This window comes from Hevea brasiliensis, chromosome 6, assembly GCF_030052815.1.
Source record: "Hevea brasiliensis isolate MT/VB/25A 57/8 chromosome 6, ASM3005281v1, whole genome shotgun sequence".
NCBI classification, from domain to species: Eukaryota; Viridiplantae; Streptophyta; class Magnoliopsida; order Malpighiales; family Euphorbiaceae; genus Hevea; species Hevea brasiliensis.
Genome location: NC_079498.1, coordinates 17,549,822 through 17,561,084, shown reverse-complemented (window position 1 = coordinate 17,561,084; position 11,263 = coordinate 17,549,822). Strand labels below are relative to the sequence as shown.

Here is an 11,263-nt window from a genome sequence, read left to right as displayed (position 1 = left end):
TACATTATACATACATATACATAAACATATACACCTTCCACCACCCTTCCCTTCATTCGTGAAATCTTCAAATTCGCCAGAATATTCTATTGATGACAAAAATTTTGATATTGAGAAATGGTGAGTGTTACACCTTCATTTAACTTACTTTACTTTATGAAGTAAGGAATGGTAAGTTAAAGTATGATAAAATAAGGTAATAGTTTATTTTATATCTGGGAGTCAATAACGATTTCTTGTCATTATTTTGATATTAGTGTCTCAATCTAGATATTAAAGCCATGTCTTCTCAAACTCCCATTTACTTGATGTGACTAGATGATCTATAATTACTTTATATGCACGACACTTTAAGTTAGGAGTTCCTTGGCTTTCACAAAAATTGGTAGGTCTTATGATGGGGCTTGTTTGTACACATAGGGATGACTGGGTCTACCATGTGTGATCATGGTCTCGTGCAAGTGACTTCAATCCCCTTGCAAGTCTTTATCCTTCACGATCTTTGATCCTCTTAAATCCACTAATCATTCTCCATAAATCATAAAAGTAGACACATATTGTGATGTGTAAAAGGTTTATATTCTCTTCTTAAATCAATATTTTTATAACTTCCTCAAAAATAAATATTTATAAGAAAAAAATTCAATTAAATTCTCATACAATTATATTTAATTTTTATTTTTTAAAATTATTTTTTAAATTAAAAAAATAAAATTTTTCATTCCAAATATTAAAAATTAAAAAAATAAATTAAAATTTTATAAAATTTTAGTTTTCAAGAGAGTTATATAATTTCCTTGCTGATTCATTGATTCTCCTCATTTCTATAAGTTTGTAAAAGGGAAACAATGATTTATAATTGCTTCAAAATTGTGTGTGTACGGGTGTATATATATAAAAAATATTTACTTGAAATAAATAAAATAGGGATAAGCAAAGAAAAAAAGACCATAACGTATAGGATTAGTTCTAATTAAGATTATGTAGTTAAAATTTTTATAATTTAAAGCCCAAAAATTTTTAATTTTTAAATTCAAGGCCTAATTTTTTTGTGACATCAAAGTAATAGTGAATTAGATTTTATGATTAATAATATGAAAATTTTCTAAAAATTTAAAATTCATTCTCAAACAAAATATTTAAATTAGAATTTCTTAAATTCCATTTTAAAAAAAATGGTGTAGAAATGTCTCTGCTGTACGTAAAAAAGCAATATTTTCCCGCCCTGCTCGCCAAGAAACCCTTCTCCGCCGAAAATATCCTCACTTTGCCCACCAAAATTCATACTTCCGATCAAATCTAGGGTTTTAAAGTCGAATACATGGCCGTGCTCAATTGGAAGCACCACACTCTTATTCAAGCGTTGATGACGCGCGGCCCACTCAAGGAGAACGAATTCCACAAGATCTTCGCTGCCGTCACCGGAAAAAACCCACGTATTTTGCCTCTCTTCTTCCTTCTTTTTTTTTCACTTTTTTGAATTATAGAAAAAATGGTCTGTTTGCTTGGTGAGAATCCGATAAAATTGAAGTAATTTATTGAAATTTTGAGCTCTTTTGCTACTGTAGATATTTTGAAGTGTTATATTGACGGTTCATTGAGGTTTTAGTGGTGCATATTGCGTTTTGATACAGGTTCTCATGAGCGGGATTTCAATGATTTTCTTCTGAAGATAAACAAGGAACTTTCATATGTTCAGATGGAGTTGCGTCGCTGCAGAAACCAGAATGATGGTCAAGTTTGCTATGGACTTGTCAATAATGTTTCTGATGAGCAATCCAAGTTTGGAACTAAATACTCTGTTCCGCAGATTACTTTTTATAAGGGTGTTGTAAGTGTTGCTACGAAATTATATTTATTGAAGTGAAACATGTTATATTTGTTAGCCTTCAGTATTGATTATCCATGTAGAGTTGAGAAAGCTCTGTTCTTTTTATTAGTGATAATTGGGAAGATGTGGTAAATACTAGTATTGTTGTATGGATTAATTCTTTTAAGAACTATGTAATGGAGGCTTTGCAATTTGAATGCAAGTGTGGAAAAATGTAGAATATACTTATGACCATAGTGTTCAGAAGGAATCGAGAATTGGGCATGCTGCTTTCTTTGAAATGTGTTAAGCAGGCAATTTGAATTAACTTTGCCATGTACCAATAATTATATTTTTATAAGAGATCAATTTCCTCAAATACACCTTCAACAATTGAGGTAGCAACTGTGTGTGTTATCATGTTGCTATGAATTTAACTAGAATGTTTGAAGTAGCCCAGCATTAAATTTCCTTTTCTAGCAATGAAGAGAATATACAAATACCTCTGTTTATATCTTTTACATCATGACCCCACGACAGCAGAAATATTTGCCATGATGTTTGTTTGTAAATATACAAGGCATCAATTTGTGTCCATCTTTTACAGTTCTTTGATTTCTTGAAAACTAGAAGCTATTGTTGGTTTTTCAACTTTTGGTGTGTGTTGATGTAATCTAATGTTAGCATTATTATATGTTATAGATATTATTGACCATTGTATATAATTGTATAGATTTAGATTCTTAATTAGTTAGGGTAGCATAGTTATAGGAATTACATTCCTAAATAGGTAGATAGAATTGTATAAATTTGTGACATTAATTCCTAATGAATAAAAGAAGAAAAAGATAGTTCACGTAACATCACATCAGAGCATTGCTGAATATTTTTTTCCTTCTTTGCTTTGTTTTTTTGGGTGCTGAAGTTAATGCCACTTAGGTGACTCATCTCTAGTGGTCAGTTTGTCTCACCACCTGCCCAGGGAGGAAACCCAACTACTGGTGAGCCTCCCTCTAGAATCCAATCACCAGGAGACCAGTTCGTAGGCCTCATGTTTTGGAGATAAGTTCTAACACTGATCCCACACATCGGCGCATGTGTTGTTTTCTGACATCGTCCAGCACCTGTTCTTCTCCGGGGTCACTTTGGTGTGTTTGTTGCAGTCCTGTGGTTTGTTTTGGGATCCAGTGCTTCTCTCTGTGTTGCCCTTTGTTTTGGGGTTCGACTTCTCTGTTTTTTGGGTTTAGCTATTCTTAAAACTTGTTACTCTGATATATTTGCTTTTCAGTACTTGAAAACGTTCTTTTGTTGATTGTAAGCTCTGACTTTTGGTGACTCTTTTGAGATTTTGGGTCAATTTTCTCTTGAGACTTTTGGTTGTTTCTGCTGCTGTTGCTGCATTACCTATTTCGTTGCATTCTTGTGAGCAGCTGGGTGGTTTGGGTCTTCCTTCTTTAGTGATTGAGAAGATTTAGTTACCAAGAATTTGTTTTTTGGAAAGGCTCTTCTTTTCTTTTTAAAAGCTCTTGGCATAAGGTAAGCTCTTATATGCCATTTAGTGACTAAGAATTGTGATCTTTTTTTTATTTGCCTCTAAAAGAGAATACTTGAGAATTAGTCTTGGTTAGTTTCTTAAGATGGCATAAAGTAAGACCATCCTAGTATCTACAGATGAATATGCCCAATTCTATCAGTATCGAACATCATTGAAGTTTGCTACTTCCTCTATTACTGCTATCACCAATTTGTCAAGTAAATCCTCTCAATGTCTTGTTTCCGCATCTTCTCATTGGATCATTGATTTTGGTGCTACAACATATGATAGGATAATTCGAGTCTATTTTCTACTTTCAATCCCATACAACGTCTTCTAATGTAACTTTAGAAGATGGGTCTACCTCTTGTGTTCGTGGTTTTGGAATTGTTGATCTATCTTCATCAATCTCTTTGTCGTTTGTGTTAAGCCTACCTAAGTTTTTTTTTTTCAATTTAATTTCCGTGAGTAAAATTATTTGAGCATTAAATTGTTCTGCTTATTCTTTCTTGATTATTGTCTATTTCAGGATCTTATGACAAAGCAGATTATTGATAGAGGACTTGAGTCTGGAGGTCTCTATATCCTTGACACATAGGTACCTAGGTCTCTTGTATGCTCCCCAGCCTCAACTCCTTTTGAAATTCATTGTAGATTAGGATACCCTTCCTTATCTACCTTAAAGAAATTATGTCCTTAGTTCCAGTCATTATCCATTTTAGAATGTGAGTCATGTCAATTTGCCAAATATCATCTGTTACCTTTAGTCCCCTAGGTCAATAAACGGGCTTTGTCCCTTGGGTTAATCATTCTGATATTTGGGGTCCATTTTCTATTGTTTCAAAATTTGGGTTATATTTTGTTACTTTTGTTGATAACTACTCTCATGTTACTTGGCACTATTTAATGAAAAATTGCTCATAGTTATTTTCTATCTTTTTTGCCTTTTGTACTGAAATAAAAACTCAGTTTTATGTCTCTATATGTATATTGTGAAGTGATAATTCCAAAGACTATTTTTTAGAAAGTTGTCACAATTATATGGCATAGAATTGTGTCCTTCATCAATCCTCATGTGTTAATACAACATCTCAAAATGGCGGTGTTGAAAGAAAAAACTGCCATCTTCTTAAAGTTTCTCAAGCACTTTTTTTTCAAATGAAGGTACCCAAAGAGTACAGCCATACGACCGGCTATGCTAGACTAGATAAAGTCCGTAATGAAAGTATTAGAGAAAAGGTAGGAGTGGTGCCAATTGAAGATAAGTTGAGAGAAGGGAGATTGAGGTGGTTTGGTCATGTGAAGCGTAGACATACGGAGGCTCCAGTTAGACAAGTAGAGCACATTAGGCTAGAGGATAGAAAGAAAAAAAGGGGTAGACCTAAATTGACTTGGAGGAGTAGTATAAAGATGACTTAGAAGCATTACACATTTCTGAGGATTTAACTCAAAATCGTTCAGAGTGGAAAAAGCGAATCCATATAGCCGACCCCAAATTTTTGGGATAAAGGCTTAGTTGAGTTGAGTTGAGTTGAGTTGAAGGTACCCAAAGAATTTTGGGCTGATGTAGTCTCTACGTCCTATTTTTTAATTAGTTGCGTGCCTTCTTCTGTTGTTTGTGATGATATTCCTTATATTTTTTTTGTTGTTTCCATCCAAATCCTTGTTCCTATTGAACAACATATATTTGGTAGTACTTGTTTTATGCAAGATGTCCGTCTATTTGTAACTAAATTGGATCCAAAGTCTCTTAAATGTTTCTTTCTAGAGTATCTTGTCTTCAGAAAGGGTACTGGTGCTTTTCTCCGACTCTTAATTGTTACCTTGTGTTTACTAATGTTACATTCTTTGAGTCTACTCCTTTCTTTCCTTCCTTGTCTATTTATGAGAGGTAGAGAGAGGAGGATGATCTTTTAGTGTATACTATTAAAATGTCCAGTCCTCAAAGTTCTCCCACTTCATCAGCCCCGACAAATGTTTGTCCTCCAATTGGTCATGTATATTCTCGAAGATCGGAGGATCTTGATTCATGTTCGTTACCAGTTTCTTCATTGCAAGATCCAATTGCCACCACCATTGCCTCTGATTCCAACCTGGACCTTCCCATTACCCTTCGCGAAGTAAACGTACATGTACTTATCTTATATCATCTTTTGTTTCTCATAACCATTTATCGTCTTCATCTTCGTCTTACTATTTAATCACATCTTTAGATCTTACATTTGTTCCTAAAAATGTTGTTGAAGCCTTGTCACATCCTGATTGGCATGCTGCTATTATAAAGGAAGTGGAGGCTTTAGATGCTAATGGTACATGCGATTTGGTGCCTTTTCCCACCTATAAAAAAACTATTGGTTGTAAGTGGATTTTTGCATTGAAAGTGAATCCAGATGATTCTATAGCTTGGTTAACGGCCTGCTTTATTACCAAAGGGTATGTTCAAACTTATGGAGTTGATTATTTTGATATGTTCTCTCCTGTGGCCAAGCTTTCTCTTGTTCGTTTGTTTTTCTCTCTGTGAACCACACATGACTGGCCTCTTCATCAATTAGATATCAAGAATGTATTTCTTCATGGTGACCTTTAAGAAGTTTATATGGAGCAACCACTTGGATTTGTTGCTCATGGAGAGTTGGGTAAGGTTTGCAGACTTTGAAAGTCTCTTTATTGCTTGAAACAAAGTCTTCGGGCTTTGTTTAAGAGATTCAGTGAGGCAATACAACAGTTTAGTATGCAAAGAGCAAGTGTAATCTTTTAGTGTTGTATAAGTAATCAAAGTCTAGCCTAATTTTGCTAGTAGTTTATGTGGTGATTTTGTTATTACTAAAAGTGATTCAACAAGTATTTCATCTCTTAAATCTTTTTTACAAACACAATTTCAGACAAAAGACTTGGGCTTATTAAAGTATTTCTTGGAAATTGAAATTATGAGGAGTAAGAAAGACATTTTCATATCTCAAAGAAAGTATTTTCTTGATCTATTGATAGAAACAGGGAAATTAGGTTCTAAGTTTTGCAGTGCACAAATGACTCTGAATTTACAACTTATAGCTGGGGATGGTAAGTTGTTTGAAGATCCTAATATGTACAAGACACCGGTGGATAAATTGAATTATCTTACAGTAACTTGTCCTGACATTGTATATTTTGTCAATGTAGCGAGTCAGTTTATGTCTTCCTAACTGTTGCTCATTGGGAAGCCTTGGGGTAAATTTTGTGTTATTTGAAAGGAACTCCAGGACGAGGCTTACTATAAAGTCATAATGGACATTTGAATGTTAAATTTTTTCAGATGCCAATTTGGTAGGATCTAAGGCTGACAAGAGGTCACCTACAAGATATTGTGTCTTTGTTAGAGGTAATTTGGTATCTTGGAGGAGTGAGAAGTAAAATGTTGTCTCTAATCTAGTGTTGAATCGGAATACAGAGCAATGTTACAATCAACTTATGAAATAACGTGAATACTTCAATTATTGGATGAGGCTAGTCTTAAGACATCTCTACTTGTTCAGTTGTGGTGTGATAATCAAGTTGCTCTCCAGATTGCTTCTAATCTAGGATTTCATAAGCGAACTAAATACATAGAGATTGACTGTTATTTCGTTCGTGAAAAGATTCAGCAGAAGATTATCTAAACGATACATGTCAAGGCTAGAGAGTACTTAAGAGATATTTTTACAAAAGTTCTGAATGGAGCTCGGGTTTACTACATTTATAACAAGTGGACATGATTAATATCTTTGCTCCAACTTAAATGAGGAGTTTTATGGATATTGTTGATTGTATATAATTGTATATATTTAGATTCCTAATTATTTAGGAATTCCTAACCATTCCTATTTCCTAAACAAGTAGATAGATAGATAGAATTGTATATATTTGGAACAATAATTCCTAATGAATTAAAAAAGAAAAAAAATCAGGTGGCAGTATAGATACATTTCTTTATGTGCATTGATGTTCTGATTTCAATCACTATGGGATATAGTTTGTTTTGTTTACAATGTCCCTTTTTGTTTGTCTCATTTCTTCAATTTTATATGTCAGATAGAAGCAATAATGCAGGATGCCACAGCCCAGGGTAGCATTTCTACAATTGATGCTCTCAATATACGGCTAGAGAATCAGGTTTGGACTTTTGCACTGAATTTCATTCATTATTAATCTAATCCAGCAATTGGTGATGATAAATGATACTGCTGTTTGCACTGTGTTCAGTTGCAACTAATATGACCCAATTACATTTTTAGAAAAATTTTCTAAATCCCAACAAGCTTGTTCTTTGACTAAGTGGATGGGGAAAAGTCCAAGCAAATATGTAATTGGCAATCACAAGTTTTTTCTGTGATTTGATTTCATTAGTAGTAAATATGTAATTGGCAATCAAAAGTTTCTTTTGGCAATCACAAGTAAATATGACGACAAAAGTAAACTTTGATGTCATATGTTTTTCAAGCTAGGGTTAAAGTAATCTTGTATTTATAATATTACATTGACAAAAGGATAAAGGCCCCACATATAAGTGCAATTCTATTGGTGACAGGATTATAATGAGGTTAATTAGCCGGGGACTTCAGCAATTGGGCTAATAGATGCTATTAGTTACTGACTTACTACTGATTCTTCAACTTAACTCAACTCAACTAAGCCTTTATCTTAAAAATTTGGGATCGGTTATATTAATTCTTTTTCTCTACTCTAAACGATTTTGAGTTAAATCCTTTGAAATGTGTAATGCTTCTAGGTCATGTTGTACCACTCTCCTCTGAGTCAGTTGAGGTCCATCCCTTCTTTTCTTTCTATCCTCTAACCTAATGTGCTCTACTTGTCTGACTGGAGCCTCCGTATGTCTGCACTTCACATGACCAAACCACCTCAATCTCCCTTCTCTCAACTTATCCTCAATTGGCACCACTCCTACCTTTTCTCTAATACTCCCATTACGGACTTTATCTAATCTAGTATGGCCATTCATCCACCTTAACATTCTTATTTCCGCAACTCTTATCTTAGACACATACAATTCTTTCAGTGCCCAACACTCACTATCATATAACATAGCCGGTCGTATGGCTATACGGTAAAATTTTCCTTTCAACTTATTGAGAATCTTGCGATCACATAAAATTCCCGTGGCACGTTTCCACTTCAACCATCTGGCTTTAATCCTATGACTAATATCTTCCTTACATCCCCTATCTACTTGAAAGATTGAGCCGAGTTATTTAAAGTGATTACTGCTGATTCTTCACTAAATATAAATTCCTTTGGAAGGCTAAATCTAGGGGTGAGCAGATTCGGTTTAAACCACAAAATCGAACCGAACCGAGTTAATTCGGTTCAATCAGTTTGGTTCGGTTCGATTTTATATTATAAAAATTTCAGTTATTTCGGTTCGATTCGGTTTTGAAGAGAAAAAAATCGGTTAAACTGAACCGAACTAAATAGTAATTTTATATATTCAAATCGAACTAAATCGATTTTTGAATGGATTTATTTTTATGGGGAATTTATGAATTATATTTAATTATATATATATATAAATTGTTTAATTTCATTGATTAATGGTTATTAGGTTCAAATCAAAGTCAAAATTAGATCAAATAAATTAAGTCTAAATTAAAAAATCAATCAAAAGTAAAAATCGATCGGTTTGAACCGAACCGAACCAAAATAGAGCGGTTAAGTTCGATTCGGTTTTTCATCCATTTGGTTCGGTTCGGTTTCTAAAATATGTAATTCAGTTAGGTTCGGTTCGTTTCGAACTGAATGCCCACCCCTAGCTGAATCTGTCTAAGGAAGATGAAATCCTTGTTTAGTGTTTTAGGCTTGTCCGTTTTATGATTTCTACCTCTAGATACCTGGATATAATGAATTTTTAAAATATTTTGATCTTTTCATGATTTGCATTGAGTTTGACAAATAGTAATTTTCATGTCTAGCTCGTCATTATTTCTGTGTTATTAAAAAAATAAATGTATCTATACCTAGCATGCATCTGTTCTTTCTGATTATTGGCGTTATACTTTCATTTACTTGGCAAGTAGCATCAGCTTTTAAATTGTGCACTGCACATCATTGTGGCTTGGTTTACAAATTAGCAACATGTTCTTCAAATGATTGTCATGTTGCGAATTGAATAAATTATCACAATAAATTGCTGAATAGGTAGACAAGTTTATGCTGATTTAGAAAAATTGTTTTCATAGGGCTAGAAACTTCCTTGAACATTGCTCTATTTTTCTTATATTAATTTTTTTTTTCTCTCTAATTATATGCATGCACCCAGTGCTTAAGAAGTACTGTTCTGCTTTCAGGTTCATAGAGGGATGGGATCACAATCTCAAGGTGGTTTGTCTCAAGTCCCTCCTGCATTAAGGAATTTCTCTATGTCCCAGAAGGAAAAAACTCTTGATGAACTCGTGCATGACCAGTGGCTTTGTCACACCCCTGATGGTGACATTGGACTTGGTGTCAAATCCTACCTTGATTTGCGAAGTTGGTTTCATAATTCTGGCATTCCAACATGTGAAGTATGCAATGAAGCTGCAATAAAGGTTTTTTTGATTTGATACCCGTCTCTACATTGAAGCAAATTCAGGGACATTTAGTTGATTGTGCATGTAGTAGTAGTTCAGAATTTCAGCTCAGTTGAATGACATGAATTAGCCCATTAATTGGAATATTTTTGTGCATTGCTCCTTATGTTTTATGAGAAACCACAACTATTTTCAAATGGTGATTCTTAACAATATTCAGTTAGTACAGCTGTTAGAGGGGCTTGCTGAAACTTAAATACGCTTAAACATTCATATAGCTTCAAAGCAGGATATGTATGCGGACATGCATAGTTTTAGAAGTGGAATAACATTTTGCTTTCACTAGTAACCTCGAGGATTGAGATAATTTCAGTAGTGCTATCTTTATTAAACAGCCCACAACTGCCACATCAATTTGCAGTAATTAGGTCTGAATGATGGACCATTGTTTGTATTTCTAACAAACCAGTGATTTGTTCTGTTTATTTCTGACAGGCAAAAGTATGCCAAAATGAAGGTTGTATGCTGCGAATTCATCATTACTGCCTGAAGAAAAAATTTTCCCAAAGCAGGGTACAAGTTTTGAATCTTTTGGTGAATTTATTTTATCTGGTATCAACCGTCAGATTTTCTTGCATCATAAATAACTGACACAAGGACATTGCAGGGTAAAATAGTTTGTCCAACTTGTGGCGTTCAGTGGGAATTTCAGATTCCCAAACCTGAAGCAATTGAGGTAGAGGATGAGCTGAATGAACCTACTGTGAGCCAACCACCTGCAGGATCCAAAAGGAGAAAGCTTAAAGCCAACAGAAATGCTGATGCAGATATTGGTGCATGTGGCTCATCTCAAGTTTCATCTGCTACTAATCTGAAAAGAGTGACGCGATCATATGCTCGAATGACGTAGAGCGTGTCTGTTAGTCATTGAATATTCCTGTATAGTTTGATACAGACTAACCCTTTTGGATGGATGTTAATATATTATCATGCAATGCTGTGTAACTTAGAATGTTAATCACCAGAATTGTTATTAGATTAACGTGTTGATTAAAGTTACTCTTGTTTTTCTGGGGACTTAGTTTTTTTCTTTTTTGTTGGAATTGGAATTTGCTAAAGTAAATATTAGCAAAAAAATAAGGGCAAATTAGGAAAGTCGTTTTTATACCTTGGCAAAAACCTTTTTCCACTGTCGCAATAGGACCTTGGCATAGACCCGTCCAAAGGGCCGGTTTAGAACCTGAATTGGCTAAATCCGTCATTGACTTGAAGCTTAAATGAATTGTACTAAAATTAAATCAAAACTCGAACTGGATGGTTCTCGTTGAATTGCCTTTTTTTCATTTAAAAAAAATTTAAAAATGAATTTAAAAAAAAATT

At 34.0% G+C, this 11,263-nt stretch overlaps 1 protein-coding gene across 2 annotated transcripts; it reads left to right on the top strand.

The window, feature by feature from the left end:
- Positions 1–1,154: 1,154 nt before the first annotated feature.
- Positions 1,155–10,964, top strand: LOC110655157 (uncharacterized). Of its 2 annotated transcripts, XM_021811361.2 has the most exons (6): positions 1,157–1,436; positions 1,635–1,831; positions 7,392–7,472; positions 9,662–9,901; positions 10,379–10,456; positions 10,551–10,964. In XM_021811361.2, exons 1-6 carry the CDS (start codon positions 1,322–1,324, stop codon positions 10,791–10,793), a joined length of 954 nt encoding a protein of 317 aa, XP_021667053.2. In that variant the 5' UTR covers positions 1,157–1,321; the 3' UTR covers positions 10,794–10,964. The 2 variants fall into 2 exon arrangements, with proteins under 2 accessions (XP_021667054.2, XP_021667053.2); XM_021811362.2 differs by lacking the exon at positions 7,392–7,472 and having other exon boundaries at positions 1,155–1,436.
- Positions 10,965–11,263: the final 299 nt, after the last annotated feature.